At 33.1% G+C, this 16,672-nt stretch overlaps 3 protein-coding genes and 1 long non-coding RNA gene across 7 annotated transcripts; 1 reads left to right on the top strand and 3 right to left on the bottom strand.

The window, feature by feature from the left end:
- Positions 1 to 4,192: 4,192 nt before the first annotated feature.
- LOC111389872 lies at positions 4,193 to 4,851 on the bottom strand. Its single transcript, XR_002701818.1, has 2 exons — positions 4,745 to 4,851; positions 4,193 to 4,465 (listed from the first exon to the last, which is right to left on the bottom strand). It is a non-coding gene; the product is annotated as an uncharacterized LOC111389872 (long non-coding RNA).
- A 1,108-nt stretch (positions 4,852 to 5,959) lies between these two features.
- Positions 5,960 to 7,899, bottom strand: LOC111389876. The gene is made up of 2 exons (XM_023014857.1): positions 7,474 to 7,899; positions 5,960 to 6,448 (listed from the first exon to the last, which is right to left on the bottom strand). Exons 1-2 carry the CDS (start codon positions 7,604 to 7,606, stop codon positions 6,267 to 6,269), a joined length of 315 nt encoding a protein of 104 aa, XP_022870625.1. The 5' UTR covers positions 7,607 to 7,899; the 3' UTR covers positions 5,960 to 6,266.
- Positions 7,900 to 7,994: 95 nt separating this feature from the next.
- On the bottom strand, positions 7,995 to 12,931 carry LOC111389869. 4 transcript variants are annotated; one of them, XM_023014847.1, is made up of 7 exons: positions 12,747 to 12,922; positions 12,541 to 12,612; positions 11,820 to 11,871; positions 11,048 to 11,671; positions 10,213 to 10,506; positions 9,966 to 10,086; positions 7,995 to 9,062 (listed from the first exon to the last, which is right to left on the bottom strand). In XM_023014847.1, exons 5-7 carry the CDS (start codon positions 10,488 to 10,490, stop codon positions 8,988 to 8,990), a joined length of 474 nt encoding a protein of 157 aa, XP_022870615.1. In that variant the 5' UTR covers positions 10,491 to 10,506; positions 11,048 to 11,671; positions 11,820 to 11,871; positions 12,541 to 12,612; positions 12,747 to 12,922; the 3' UTR covers positions 7,995 to 8,987. The 4 variants fall into 4 exon arrangements, 3 of the variants coding, with proteins under 3 accessions (XP_022870615.1, XP_022870616.1, XP_022870617.1); XR_002701817.1 differs by having other exon boundaries at positions 9,042 to 9,062; positions 10,213 to 10,422; positions 12,747 to 12,931; XM_023014848.1 differs by having other exon boundaries at positions 12,541 to 12,922.
- A 2,414-nt stretch (positions 12,932 to 15,345) lies between these two features.
- Positions 15,346 to 15,942, top strand: LOC111389860. Its single transcript, XM_023014836.1, has one exon. The coding sequence runs from the start codon at positions 15,346 to 15,348 to the stop codon at positions 15,940 to 15,942; it is 597 nt and encodes a 198-aa protein (XP_022870604.1).
- The last annotated feature ends 730 nt before the right edge of the window (positions 15,943 to 16,672 follow it).

Raw genomic sequence — 16,672 nt, 5'->3', positions numbered from 1 at the left:
CGTTCCACTTAGAAAACAATTTCTAAACCATAACATAAATCATTATCGTGAATCAATCGCTTATCATCTTTAAATATAAGAGCAAATATTTTTTCAATATTTCCTGATAGCAAAACTTTTGACATTTCTATACACATACAAATTTTGTTCTTTCTTTTTATAAAGAGACAATAATAACATTTGATCCATGAAAATCTATACTCTTATTTCATAAATAGATTGTTGATCTATCGTCAATGCATAATCTTTTTTGTATATCACATAAAGACCTTTAATTAAGATAATGTAACCAAAAGATACTATTTCACAATGAGTAAAATCTATATTTGATGATCATCTTAAACTTTAGACATAGCTAACATGTCTTACTTATATTCCTTAACAAATTTATTTTGACAAAAATTGAATACTTTGTTCATGATCCAAAATACAATTAAAAATAGCCCAAAATTTACATAACTAACATTTCAATAAATTCATCTTAACTTCAAAATTTAACTCAACGCTTCCAAATTGTATGAAATGTAACACAATAATCAACAAATGGCCCTAACAAAATTCGTTAACTTAAATAACCCAAATAAATCATCATATTACTTTGCTATAGGACAACCATTACATTCATTTTCATGCTATTCACCATATCATGTTATGATCTTGTAACCTTAGCATTTATCGTCATATTGTATGACCTAAAACATTTAATTATATAAATTTCCCTTAATATCACAAGATGATAACCTTCATATTTATCACTTGAACATTTCACATATCAATATACCGCATGTTAATTTCCCAATCTCAACAAACTTCGATTCTACCATTCTCAATTTCAATTTTTTTTTTCGCATAAACATACCTAAATGCACATATCCAATTAATTCTGTTTTTAAATAAACAAATCACTCCCTAATAGGTAAACATTGTGAAGTTCATCCCTATTATTCTAACATTCCTTGTAATCAAACTACTCATAAATAATTGAAATTATCGTTAATTTCCTTGATGCTTAAAGTACACAATAACACATTGTCTTCTATCAATCAACAAATTATCATTTTGTCTTCCACCTTATCATATAGCATAAATATACATCATCATGATTTCTATTATCATCCCATTAAAGTGGCCTTAAATCACCACAAAATTTGATAACACTAATAACCATTTGGCTTCAAGAATAATTAAAATTCCCCACTAATTGTCACCGATTACACATCATATCATTTCCTTGTATTTATCGTGCAAGCTATAGCTAAAAAATTTCCTATGTACTCATAAAAAAAATCATGTAGTTCTACAAATAAATTGATAATTAAGTGGTTGTAATATCTGTAACTTCAAATGCCCTACAAAATCATCACAATCTGTTCAAATCTTAATAGGTTACATACACACATAGTTTCAACCCAACAACTAATATCATTTCCAACCATTAGATCATTACAACTACCATACTTACATACGAGTCGCTTCTAAATCAGTTAAAAAAATATTTTTCTATTATTTTTGGTTTCATACATTCGAGTTAGAGAGCTTATGATTTCTATCACCACGACATGTGATCATACCCACTGAGCATGCATAAACCATAAAAATTTTCAAAACCATGCTTAGATACCACTCTGACACAACACATCCCGAATCACCTTAGTGAACCCGAGACGAGACGTGCACCGAAGATAGATGCTGACTAGATGTCAAATCTATCATCAAGGCTGACTATGAGTTACTTCAAAAAAATACAACAAAATCAAATGCTTATGTAAAACATAATGCGATGGGCCCAAAATATTTACTTCATATTTCATCAATATGAGTTATAATATTCAACATACTGTGTGGCTTTCATTCCAAAATCATTAGGCTCTTCAGCTAAAAAGAATCAATTGCTACCTGTAGGAAAAATCGTGGGAAAATATATGAGTTGATAGTTCAGTGAGTGAAGAAGTTCGAAAATAATTATACCTTTTCAATTTTACATTTCTATCAAAAATCGAGTTCATATCATTTAATACTTCACAAGATAACATTATGTAATTATAACCAAAAGTGAAACATTCACATAACGTTGTAAAATATCATCTCAAAATCATGATATAAATATCAGCTGATAACCACGCTATAATCTCATCACATCAAGCATGCTAAAAAATTCACCAAAAATGTACCCTCTGACTGAAATATGTAATCCACCCCTCGGGCTAAGAACTTTTACCACGGGCGTTTGACTCCCTCCATGAATGAACGATGATCTCAAATACCTCTCATAATCAATTCTAGAGTACGGTCAAGACCTCTCAGTGAACTATATGTACACGTAGGGGTGATCGCGGTTCGATTTGGGCGGTTTGTGCTATATCTTCAACTCAAACCATTTTATGCGGTTTGAAATTTTTTCAAATCAAACCAAACCATAATTTGCGGTTTGGTTCGGTTTTAATCTGCGGTTTACTTTTCGACATTATAGTAATGTATTTAACATAAATTAAATATAAGTTTAAACAATAACTAATTATGTTAAATGTTAAATTACATTCATAATTACTATGAAACCCGTGAATAAATTATTTTCAAAGTTGTTTTCTAAAAGATGTTAATAGAACAAATACATCTTTCTTCATTTTTATTTATCTTTTCTTATTTGACATTCGCATTGTCATATAACTATTGGTAAAGGTAGAGTTACATTTTGTTATTATAGTTTGGTTAAAATTCCTTTCGTCTTGCTAGTGAGATGTAAAATAAGAATTAAACGTGATATATTTAGATGTACAAAGATTAATAGATTTTTGACTTATTGAAAATTGACGAATTTTATCATCTAACTACTTTATGAAAGTAGAAGGTAATAACACTAGTTAGGGAACTTTAACATTTTCATATAATCAATACATTCCGTCCTTTGTTTTTTCCAAATCACAAACAAGTTCATTAATCAACTAGGCACACGAATAATCATTTTTCTATCCAAACCAGAACTCACAAATGTATAATAAGTTCAAAAAAATAAAATAAAAGAAAGAACAATGGAAAAATGGATTGAATAAGAATCTAAGACGAGAAGAGAGAAAGAGACGACTCGGGAAGAGATTAGTAGACTAACAAAAACAGACAAATGCAATTAGTAATCGTTCAACAGTGGCAGAAAAGCATCAAATGTTAGGAAAATGAGAGTTTATGTTAGGGCTTCTAAAGTTTTGGACGTGATTTACTTACGTAATTTTGTTGAATCATGATTTGGATTGTGAAAATATGTGTTTTTTCTTCATTTCATATGATTTTGGAATAATTTTAGTTTAGTTTAGATATCGGGTAAGACATTTGTTGTGAACCTGTTAAATCATAGGTCAATAATAATGAACATAATTTACTTTTTATGATTATTTCAATAAGTTGGTTATAATTTGTATTACTAAATTGATATTTAAAAAGAAATAGAAAAAACCCTAAAATTTTTAAGTTAATAAAATTAATGTTTTAATTAAAAAATTTAAAAAGGGTTCCGTTCAATTTGTACAGTTTTTGAAAATCAAAACCTAAATCAAACTATTTTGAAACGGTTTGGTTCGGTTTGACGAAAAAGAAACTATGGGTCCATGTGGACCCGAACCAATGGTTTCAACTCAACGGTTTCGGTTCGATTTGCGGTTTCATGATTTTTTTGTGCAGCCCTATGTATACGGTCGAGACCCCTTCATCCCCGGTCCAAGACCCTTCAGTGTTGTATAGAACATGGCCAAGACTCCTCAGTGAACTAGAAGAAATATATAATCACGGGTATTATTTTGGTCGATTTCAAAATCATGTCTCATATTCCAATTCACAATGTACCGTATACAATCTTTAAAATATCACATGTATCATAATAAAATATATTTTCATAATAACCATATAATTCGAGAACATAATTGCACATACTTTAACAATATACTTAATTTATAAATACTTTAAAAATATTTATATTTTTTCCATTCACATATTTATGGATAGAAATCTGGCTAAATTGACAAGTATTTTCAAGTTTTCACGTCACTACCTGAAATAACGGTATAATAATTACTCAAATTGAAACTTCATATTTAAATCAATACAATTCCACCACTTAACTCCTCAACTTCTATATTTACTCTTACATCTCCAATCCCCAACTTTTATTCTCTTTATTAATTCATCGACTAAACACCATGTATTATCAAATCTATTAAATTACCCACACTTCCTTAAAATCATTAACTTATACATATACAAGCACTATACATAATTTATTCCAATACATAAACCTCAATACTTATCATATAACTTCATTGAAGCCTTTAAAAATCTGAAAAATAAGTGTTTTGTCAAAAACAGCACTAAAATCCCAAAAAATTGAAACCTGGCACCAATTTCTGCATATTAAGATCTGGCATCAAAACCATTGACAGAAATGGCACTTTTCTGGGCAGAATTTCATGAATAGCACCTGCACATGAATTTTGCTCGAAAATTTATTATAAATACCAAAATCTAACCTAAATTTTTTTTTACCACTCTAATTCATCATAAATCAAGTGTAAACACAATAATTCAAAGATTGGAACTCTAATTTACAAACCCATTTCAATTTCCTTCCTTTCAACACTAATATTATTGTTGTTTTTAATGCCTCAAACATATATCAACAATCATTAATTTTGCTAAACCTTAAATTTTAGAAAATTTTCATAAACTCAAAAAGATAACTCATCCTACTTACACCTACCTCTCTAAATCAATGAAGAAATGGAGAATCCAAGCTTGAAGACCCGCTTCCTTTTCTTCTCCTTCTCTCTCTCTCTCTCTCTCTCTCTCTCTCTCTCCCTTTTCTTTTTCTCCTTTTCCTTCTCTCTTTCTTGGTTTTTCTTGCTTCTGCCCATCTCCAGCCTCATCTCTCGGTATGTATTTATTATATGAAAATAGTAATGGGTTAATTACTTGTCACATGCACTCCACAACCCATTTTTGCATAGGAAGTCCTTATTCTTCAATTTAATATAGCATCTAGTCCTTTACTTCCAATAATATATAAGTAGATCCCTAAAATTAAGTTTTATCCATTTTAAACCTTTAACTATTTTTCATAATAAATTAAACCCCAATAAAATAATTTATTTCATTTAAATCCCTATTTGAAATTGACTTTAACCAATTGAATTTCGGACTTTGACTAAATAATTTTCTTGACTTTGACTATGAGTGAGTGGGTTATAACATTTAGCCTCCAAATCCAATGCCTCTTGCAGGTTGTATAATGGCATATTCTACAATAATGACGAGTTTCTTCAGAAAAATATAGCGAACTTTTAAAATAATAGATTCAATATTATAAAATGCCTATACCATATCCTAAAATTTCTTGCTCTTTTCCTCAATCTTGGATCTTTTGATCTTGGCATTTGTATCTTTAAATAGGACTTTAGGTATTTTTTTGTGTGCGGATGATAGTGATCATATGAATAAATATATTAGTGAATAAAAGATAGGGTACTTATGTCATTTTACTAGTGATTTTTTAAAATAAATAAGAAAATTATAGGGCACCAAACACTTATTGTGATGATAATATAACCACCCTTAATAGTAATCTTACATTACACAAAATTCACCAGTATTACTCTCTTTTCCACCACTCATTTCAAAAGACCTTCCACTTCTTTTAACAAAATCAACCGTTTAACTTTCCCAAACAAGCACTGAATGTCAATGTAAAAATGACTCGATTTTTTTAAAGTTAGATGGGCTATTTATAGATCAATTTATCATGATCTACTTTAGTCCACTTTTTATTGTAAAAAGCACATTTTAGTAGAACAAACTAATCCTCACTCAACTCAATTAACAGGACTTATACTTTAACACCTGTTTGACAAGACTTTTACTTGTAAAAAGTTATCAATTTTAAAAAGCTCATCAAACCAGTCAAATCATTTTCTAAAAATTATCCAAAAACATCGATAATCTTATAAACAGCTTTGACTTTTTCAAAGTCCAACCAAACAAGCCATTAAACAACTCGACATTTGGGTTTCTTTGAGGGACTTAAAGAGTTCACAACATTTCAATATTATACCCTATATCAATGTTGAGAGAAGAGCCCATTAGAAGCAATGGACATGAAAAATTACCCTCTAAAAAGATTCTTACAATGCCCAGTCAACAAATACGAACACAAGGAAAAGACTCATCGATCCTTGGCTTAGAGACTAATTTAGCTTTACAATGAATAACCATATATGTAAACGAAGTTAAATTTCGAGATCTATTGTCTTTTTCTTTATCTTGCCTGCCTTCCTATGGTCTGAGATCATCACTGCATACAAGATCATGCTAGATAGCAAATCATACTCTGGTGACCTAATCCGGCCAAATAGAATTCCAGATAGTGAATAAATAAAGTTGGCAGAGAAGTATAATAATGGTGTAGCACCTGCAAACACGATACCACATATAAGGTTTAATTTCCAAAGGCACTCGTAAGAAAATTCTGATAGCACGAGGTGTCTACTGCATCACTTCGACTTAGGTACAAGGGTTGGGAGCACAAAATTAAATTGAATACGACAACCACGACCACGAGTCAGGTTGTAGCACTAAGGTTCTTTAATTCATTTAAGAGAATTAATACATTTGCAAGTCATTATAATTTTTCGTTTTCGTCAATATCAAATATGAATTGTTTGGATGAACCACGGTATTGACAAGTGACAATAAGGCCGAACATTTTAAAGGGAAAAAGAATTAATGCTAACAGAAGGATACAATATTGTAGCAGCATGAAATCATATATATTTAACAAAATATTATTTCTGATGGTATATATTAATGTGTTTAATTACATGGAACACTCATCCCCAGTGTATTTGGTATCCTTTGTATATTTTAAATCATCATAGCTGCACTGAAGGTTGAATGTTCAAAGAGCCACTCGAGATATCAAGAATACATCCCTTGCTGCTTCCAAAGAAACAGGTTCCTTACCATTTTCAACAAATGACTTTTGTACCTCAGCCATCTTAATAGTAGTTTAAACACAAATACGTATATGTAAACACACATTCCTTGTTCTGTGTATATGTACTTCTGCGTTTACATTAAACAGACCTATTAACTTTTCAAATTCCAATATGTGATGAGAATCAATTAGGCAATATTCAAGGATGATTTAAACTGATGCTATGCACTGATATAACTTCAAGGAACGATGTAAATCCTCTTTTCAAAATGCAAAACTCAGACATCACATCAACTCGATTACCAAGGCACTTAAGGGTAAATTCAGACAAACAACAACAGATCACAATGATCCATGTAAACAGAATAAGCAGAGATTTTCTTTCTTGAACACAAAGCTCAAGAATTTCATGCAATTTAGAAATTTTCCATTAAGTCTTGTGGTGAGATGTGTCTACTTTATTACTTATCGTAATACATAGTAAATATGCTAATTCTTACCTCGTAGACTAACGTAGAATTTGGTTGCATGAACTTTACTTTTGTGGATTTCCATCGCCACTTTTAAGGACCCATTCAAAACCTTGTGATAGACATAGTTCCTGTAAAACCTGCAGCACATAAGGGAATACATAACCTAAATTAGCAAGCAATTTATCACAAATAAGTCATTGAGGCTTCCATCGACGATAATAGGGAAGAGGACAAGAGGCTCAGTAGGTCAATTAATATTTATCTTGTAGTGCTGGAACATATCAAGGGTGACAGTGAAGGGGACATGACCAGTAAAATATCTCTGTTCTCTTCCTAGTAACTAAGGTTCTGCATAGGAAGCTTATAAGAAACTATAAGACTGTGTGCTTAGGAAACCATGTGTATATATATTTTTCCCACAAGGAGGTCTGACTTGAGACAGTCACACGAGAATCAGAAAATTAGCTCAGTGGTCACTAAGAGTATTCTAAATTATTGAGGGAATTTTTTAATTTCCAAAGGCACTCGTAAGAAAATTCTGATAGCACGAGGTGTCTACTGCATCACTTCGACTTAGGTACAAGGGTTGGGAGCACAAAATTAAATTGAATACGACAACCACGACCACGAGTCAGGTTGTAGCACTAAGGTTCTTTAATTCATTTAAGAGAATTAATACATTTGCAAGTCATTATAATTTTTCGTTTTCGTCAATATCAAATATGAATTGTTTGGATGAACCACGGTATTGACAAGTGACAATAAGGCCGAACATTTTAAAGGGAAAAAGAATTAATGCTAACAGAAGGATACAATATTGTAGCAGCATGAAATCATATATATTTAACAAAATATTATTTCTGATGGTATATATTAATGTGTTTAATTACATGGAAGACTCATCCCCAGTGTATTTGGTATCCTTTGTATATTTTAAATCATCATAGCTGCACTGAAGGTTGAATGTTCAAAGAGCCACTCGAGATATCAAGAATACATCCCTTGCTGCTTCCAAAGAAACAGGTTCCTTACCATTTTCAACAAATGACTTTTGTACCTCAGCCATCTTAATAGTAGTTTAAACACAAATACGTATATGTAAACACACATTCCTTGTTCTGTGTATATGTACTTCTGCGTTTACATTAAACAGACCTATTAACTTTTCAAATTCCAATATGTGATGAGAATCAATTAGGCAATATTCAAGGATGATTTAAACTGATGCTATGCACTGATATAACTTCAAGGAACGATGTAAATCCTCTTTTCAAAATGCAAAACTCAGACATCACATCAACTCGATTACCAAGGCACTTAAGGGTAAATTCAGACAAACAACAACAGATCACAATGATCCATGTAAACAGAATAAGCAGAGATTTTCTTTCTTGAACACAAAGCTCAAGAATTTCATGCAATTTAGAAATTTTCCATTAAGTCTTGTGGTGAGATGTGTCTACTTTATTACTTATCGTAATACATAGTAAATATGCTAATTCTTACCTCGTAGACTAACGTAGAATTTGGTTGCATGAACTTTACTTTTGTGGATTTCCATCGCCACTTTTAAGGACCCATTCAAAACCTTGTGATAGACATAGTTCCTGTAAAACCTGCAGCACATAAGGGAATACATAACCTAAATTAGCAAGCAATTTATCACAAATAAGTCATTGAGGCTTCCATCGACGATAATAGGGAAGAGGACAAGAGGCTCAGTAGGTCAATTAATATTTATCTTGTAGTGCTGGAACATATCAAGGGTGACAGTGAAGGGGACATGACCAGTAAAATATCTCTGTTCTCTTCCTAGTAACTAAGGTTCTGCATAGGAAGCTTATAAGAAACTATAAGACTGTGTGCTTAGGAAACCATGTGTATATATATTTTTCCCACAAGGAGGTCTGACTTGAGACAGTCACACGAGAATCAGAAAATTAGCTCAGTGGTCACTAAGAGTATTCTAAATTATTGAGGGAATTCTAAGAGCATATGCATGGGGAAACTTCTAGGAGCAAGCATAATATATCTTTCCTCACATCACATATCACCAGCTCTCAAAAGTATATTCACTACACATTTCTCTGCTTTATAATTCCATTGCTTAGCTTCCTCTCATGAGAATAATGCTAGATTAAGTGCTCATTTAAAAGAAGTGAGTGACAAAGGTTGAGCGACGCTTAAGAATCTTTCATAGGAAGGAAAAACATTGGGAGCTGTCATGATAGGCAGGTAAGATAGATGCTAGATTAAGGGCAAGGCAAATAGGGCTACCTCCCTCCCAACCACAAACCCCCACACAATGAGAGTGGTAATCTCCTATATCTCCTGTGACAATCTCCTCAGATTCTCAATCTTGTTTGTGCTTTCGTAAGGCCTCAAAAATTAATCAAAACCTAATTAAAAAAATTTCAGGAAATAGTAAGTTCGCCTGAATGGTGTCAAGGAGACAGCGTATTTGATCTCAACACCTAATTACAATTTCATCATAATTAATCTGTAAGCTTGACTCTGACCTTCTGATATCCAATCTGAGGTATATCCCTTTTAAGTTCCATCTTAGCAGCCTCGACTATGGGAACCTCTTTGAGTTTTGCTTTTGGTCCTTCAGCAATAAGAAGATCAATGACAACCTTCCTGGAAGAGAAAGAACCACAAATCAATAATGAACGATATAAAATGGTGATCCTTTCTTATAAAGAGAACTTAATAAAAGAAAAATATCAATGTTCTAGAACCAAAATAAATGAAGGCAGGTGTAACCTGAATGGATCATATTGTGGATGATCTGGAAATGATTTCGGAACATAGACACCATGAATATCAAATGCAAATCGACTAATGATTGCCTGAAGCTCATCAGGAAAAGCACAAATGCTGTTTGCTGCAGCAACTGTCTCTTTGGCAAATCCCCTGGAACGGGCGGACTCAGAATCTGCCAAGTCCTTCAAACGCTGGCAAATTTGTTGAAAACTGGCATACATAGCGCCAAGTAAATTCCATCTATTGACAATCAAACTAAACTGCCACAGGAAAACCATAACACTCCTATGTTTCCTAGATTAAAGGGCACATTAGCTTAAATAAATTTTAATTAAATAAGAAAATTCAAACTAGTTTCTTTGCCTCTGCATTAAGAATATAAGTAATACAAAAGTAATAATAACAAAAAAATGTTTAAATATGGTCCATTGGCATTTTGTTAAACAGTGTCAATTGCTCCAGCCCAGTTAATGCAAAAATGTAATCCTACTAGTGTCCTAAGTGCAAGCAGAGAAATAATTCACAAGACCACTCGTCTTCCTCATCTCTTCTAGTTACTATACCATGTCTCAATTTTTTTAATGAGCTAGGGCCAGAAAAGGCCATGAATGTCAAGGTCACATCAGCACTTACTGCATGCAAAGAAAATCGACAAATACTAATCAAATAAAATGCAATATAACTGTGACCTAGTGATTTAGAATACAAAACGTCAATGCAGTGACGAAAACTATCTTCAATAAAAAATATGACCACATATAACTACTATTTGAAACTATGACCACATATAACTACTATTTGAAACTAAGGGCTTGATGTAATAAAGTGATCTCACCTGCAAACCTTGATGCCTTTTAAAAGGTTCTAAAGGGCCTTCATTAAAGCTTCTCAAGTCTCTGGCATTGGCGTCCTCGAGGATTCCTCATTTGGAGTTTTGAGAGCTAATTTACTGGAACTCATTGACGTGGCCGGATTGTTTATGACATTAGACTTTGAAGAAGTCTTTGTACTAGGTTCGTTTCTTCCTCCAAACAGAGGATCATTTGTCTTCTTTTCCAAGGATTCCCATTCTTCTTCTTGTTTCTTTGCAACAGTAGGATTGAGTTTTATGAATCTTCGATCGGGAAGCTCTCTGAGTTGCCAATCACTGAAGGAGGATGGGTCTCTCAACAGCCAATACATTTAGGAAGTCTTTCATTGCTTTAGGAAGTTGAGGACGTTGAGGTATTTGTCAATCGTTAACTAGTGGATTCTTTCTAAACAATAGAAGAATATAGACCCTGGCTCAAACTTCAATTCCTGAATCTGTTCCATGTACCAGCGAACTCTTTGGAACCCACAGTCCTTGGACTAATCGAGCATATTCCTGCAGGACTTCCAAAACTTCTTCAACAGAATCATCTAGAGCTAGGTGCTTTAGAGCGTCAAATCCATGATTTGGAGAACCATGTTCCATCAACTTCATACATCAATCGCGCAAAAAAAAAAAAAGGAAAAAAAAGAAAGAAATAATCAAACTGAAATTGCTGTTTAATCCATGTTATACATGTAAGGAGTGACCAGAAGGATAGAATACGGCTTTGAGATCAAAGTTAGTAGGAACAGACCTCAAGACGCCAAGTTTTGCACCGTTCTTTCAATGGCAAAGTCTCCAAAAACCTGAAACATCACATACAAAATGAAGATTTTTTAACTCATATACAGGTGTAAAGACAATTGCAAGTATCATGCAATGTTTTCCTATGGAAAAGCAAAGGCACGTTAACAATTATCCAGATTAGTCATTGTTATGGCTGTAGCAAATGGATGATAAGAGAAATTGAATTCACGAGGATACAAGTTCAACTAAAAGGGTAATTCAAGAAATGAGGTGAAGCAATAAAATGAAAATGTCCATGAAGCGCTGAGAAATACTACCATAGACGCAACAAAACTACCATCTAGTGATATTATCAGTGCCAAATTATGATTCTAAATGTCAATAATCTGTTGAGAGCAAAAGATAGACATGTGAAAACACTATTCATGAGAAACTGAATATAAAGTCAACTCAAGTGCCCGGAGAACTTTCCAACTTTCTTCTCATCCATACATTCACAAACAGGTCTACTTTGGAATGCTTGTGAATAGTAATATATCAATCAACGGAAACATTCAAGAATGTAGCAAGGAAATTTCTAGAAACAAGATGAACAACAACAAATCGAATTTTCTAGTGTATCTGAAACAATTCAAAAAAAAAATCTTTTGATTGAAAATGTGCCTCATTAGTGTACAAACAGTATTCATCACCAGCAGATAAATTCTATTAAACAGGTAGCGAGATACCTTCTTGTAGGAACTTTAGATCTGAATTTCTCATTAGAGTTGCCCGGACACAATCTATTCAGATAATCACGCCTTCAAATTGAAATAAAAGAAAACAAATGAATTATTACCAACATATAGATTCCAACACAGAAAATTTAAAGGAGCTTCCGTAATCTTTGTAGAAAATTGATGAAAATAGCAGGTATCGGCATCTTAATGCGTACGAGCTCATGGAAAAATTAATAGGCAAGCCTTCTTGTGCCACCATCTATCTTTTGTAGATATCTATCTGCAATGTCACTCCTTGCGTTATGGTATTTGAGAGGAAGCCAATGCTACAAAGAAAGAGAAAATAGTAGGGGAAAAAATTAATTTTGCCTTCAATTGATGAGTTCTCCTCCCTTCTCACCCTAACTAATCTACAGCCATTACTACAACAAAATAATATAACGGGCTACTTTTAAGTTTGACTTTGTCAAATTAATCATTTTTCATTTTAATCATAAAAATCTAACATTCATTACAATAGCCATTTCTTGTGTAAAAGATAAAAACGCCCTTAAATGAGTTATATAATTACAAAAATAGAAATATGGTAAAAAGATAAAAATATCCTTAAGTTACAAATAAAAATCCAAACAAGGCTCAATTGAAATTTGAAAACGAAGTCAGTCTTTTCATCAGTTTACTCTAACACGATAAAAACTCTTCCATTTTTCATCCACTTCAACCTCAAAATTTCATAAACTTATCAGTTATCAACCTCAACAGAAAAATTTAATTAAATTTCAGCACTTCAATTCGGTAAGTATCTTTCCGTAGTATTTAATTTTATTTTTATTCAAATCGTATATTTATTTTAAATGGTAGAAAAAATAATATTAGAACCAAAGTTCAGGCCGGCACCGATCAGACGCCGGAACGCCGGATTTTACATCCGGACCGTCCGTTACAGACGGACCGGACCGTCTGTTTGCAGACTCCCCCGCCCCTCGATTCTGATAATTTTATTTCTGATAATTTGTTCTGATATTTTTAATTCGTAATGCAGATATGGCAAAAGCGTGTGTCCCAATCTGTTATTTCGGCGAATTTCAAAGGAAAGAAAATGGTCAATGGGAATGGAAATGGACGAGTGAAGGAGAAGGGGTTGCTGCTATTTCGATAACAAAAAATACTTCGTTTACAGAAATGTACAGTGAAATACTAAACATGCTTAACGTCGATTCCTCTCAGTACGATATGGAATTGGGATTTTTATTTCAAAAGCATTCAACAATTTCGATTCCACCTTTGAAAGTTACTTCTGAAGCGCAAATAAAGCATCTAATTCAATTGAACCAAGGTCGAAAGACGACTCCTATTTGCGTAAGTTTGTTGAAGAAAAATGTCATCGAGGGTGAACACGAAGTTTTTGATGGAGAGGATCGTAATGAGAATGATTTTTGGGATACTGTTGAGATTGCTCGGGAGGATGATGTGGTTATTCCTGGGGCAGTTGCTACTCACCATGATGTCACCGTTACACGAAGGATTTACGAGGAAGTTCAAGACAACGAGGATGAAAGGCCATTTACAAATCAGGATTTGATTGCTTTATCCAGACAGAGACATGAGTCTGGTGGGAGCTCACATGCTGGGCCGAGTACACGGTCTTCTAATTGTTCGCGTGTAGTTCCTGATGATGAAGATTTACATGTCGATCAATTGTTTGACACGAAAAGAGATTTGCAAGAAGCGGTGCACCGAATTGCTATGAAACATAATTTTGAGTTTAAGGTAAAAAAATTAAATAAGTCTACATACACAATTATTTGTGTGGACAACAATTGCAGTTGGCATTTGAGTGCGACAAAGATGGACACAAATGAGTTCTTTGTTATTCGTAAGTATGCGCGGGAATATACTTGTGAAGTGGGTATTCGTCAAAATGATCACAGGCAAGCTCGATCATGGTTTATTGGTCGACAGATAATGCACAAGTTTCATGATCCACGGACGATTTACAGACCTACAGATATCATCAACGACATCCGTCGAGAGTATGGGGTGGTTATGAGTTACCAGAAGGCCTGGAAGGCTAAAGAATGTGCATTGGAAGATTTAATGGGTTCGACAGAGGAGAGTTATGCCAAATTGGCCAGGTATTGCCACAACATGGTGAGAACTAATTCTGACTCGACGTTTTTTATTGAAACCGATGGGCAGAATCGCTTCAAGTATTTTTTTATGGCTCTTGGACAATGCATTAGAGGTTTTCGAAATGCTATGCGACCTCTAATTCTAGTTGATGGTACAACCTTAAGAGCTAAATATGAAGGAAAGTTGATTATTGCTACTTGTCAAGATGCCAATTTCCAAATTTACCCTTTTGCATTTGGCAAAGTCGATGGAGAGAATGATCTAGCAATGCGTTGGTTCTTCACGAAGTTGAGAGAAGTAATTGGGAACATCGAGAACCTTGCATTTGTGACTGACCGGGGGCAGTCAATAATAAATGGTATAGCCGAAGTTTTTCCAGAAGCACATCATGGTTATTGCATGTACCACATTCAGGGCAATCTGAAGACTAGGTACCGGGGCAGTGGCATCGTTGCATTGTTTAGGAGAGCTGCAGAAGCTTACAGCTTTGAAGAGTTTACAAAGTTCATGGGCGAAATAGAACATAAATCAGAAAGTGCATGGGAATATCTATCAGAAATGGGGGTTGAACATTGGGCACGGTCACATTTTCTAGGACGTCGATACAACATGATGACGTCGAATAATGCAGAGTCGCTGAATGCATTATTCAAGAAGGATTGAGAGTTACTGATTCTCGCAATGATTGAACATATTTGCAGCAAGTTGCAACAGTGGTTTTATGACCGACGTGAAGAATCCCAAAATTGCACGAGTGTGATAGCTCCGGCACAGGAAGATCGACTATTCAAAACTCTGGAAGTGGCAAAAGCTCTATTTGTGGAACCACTAGATCAATTTCGCTTCTTCGTGAGATGCGGGCGCAATGTTGGATACATTGTAGACTTGAATGACAATACCTGCACGTGCAGAAAATTTCAGTTGGAAAGTTTTCCATGTGCACATGCTGTCGCAGTGGCTATGTATAGAGGATTTCCACCACACAGCTTGTGCAGTCATTATTATATGACTGATTTTTGGAGAGCAGCGTATGCCGAAACTATATTTCCTCTACCAAATGAAGCCGAGTGGGAAGTTCCTGATTATATTGTAGCACTTAATAATTTATTGCCACCTGAAGCTCCACCGCATACTCCTGGTCGTAGACGGACGTCTAGAATACCATCTACAGGAGAGTTTCCACAACCGTGTAAGTGCGGGAGGTGCGGTGCTACAGGACATACACGTCGATTTTGTACAAGCCAGATTCCACTAAACAATGACTCGACGGATGTGTAGTATCTATATAAATCATATGTATTCTCTATTTGTCATGTGTTTGTGATTTTCTGAATTGAAATCGGATGTAATCTTTATCACATTGTTTAATTACTCTTTTTATTTTTATCACATTTGTCATATGTATTTTCTATGTGTCATGTATTTGTTTGTTTTCTTTTAAAATAAGTGAGACAACGATATATATATTAACTAACAATATGGAGAGATTACTATTTCTTTAATTAATTATCTTAATTGGTGAAGTAAAAAAAATATTTCGTTAATCATGTATTTTATTTATTTCATATTTGAATAATATTTATTCGATTTTTCCTTTTACTATTTCTTTAAGTAATTATTTTAATTGGTTAATTAAAAAATATATTATTCAATTTAATTTATTCGTTACATATTTCGTTAATTATGTATATTATTTATTTCATATTTAATTACTCTATTTCCATTATTTATTTGAATAATATTTATTCGATTTTTCCTTTTACTATTTCTTTAAGTAATTATTTTAATTGTTTAAGTAAAAAAAATGTTATTCAATTTAATTTATTCGTTACATATTTCGTTAATTATGTATATTATTTATTTCATATTTAATTACTCTATTTCCATTATTTATTTGAATAATATTTATTCGATTTTTCCTTTTACTATTTCTTTAAGTAATTATTTTAATTGTTTAAGTAAAAAAAATATTATTCAATTTAATTTATTCATTACATATTTCGTTAAT

The sequence above is a fragment of the Olea europaea genome, unplaced genomic scaffold (assembly GCF_002742605.1).
Source record: "Olea europaea var. sylvestris unplaced genomic scaffold, O_europaea_v1 scaffold629, whole genome shotgun sequence".
In the NCBI taxonomy this organism is placed as follows: domain Eukaryota; kingdom Viridiplantae; phylum Streptophyta; class Magnoliopsida; order Lamiales; family Oleaceae; genus Olea; species Olea europaea.
Note: the sequence above shows the minus strand (reverse complement) of the source record. Positions and strands in the feature narration are given on the sequence as shown.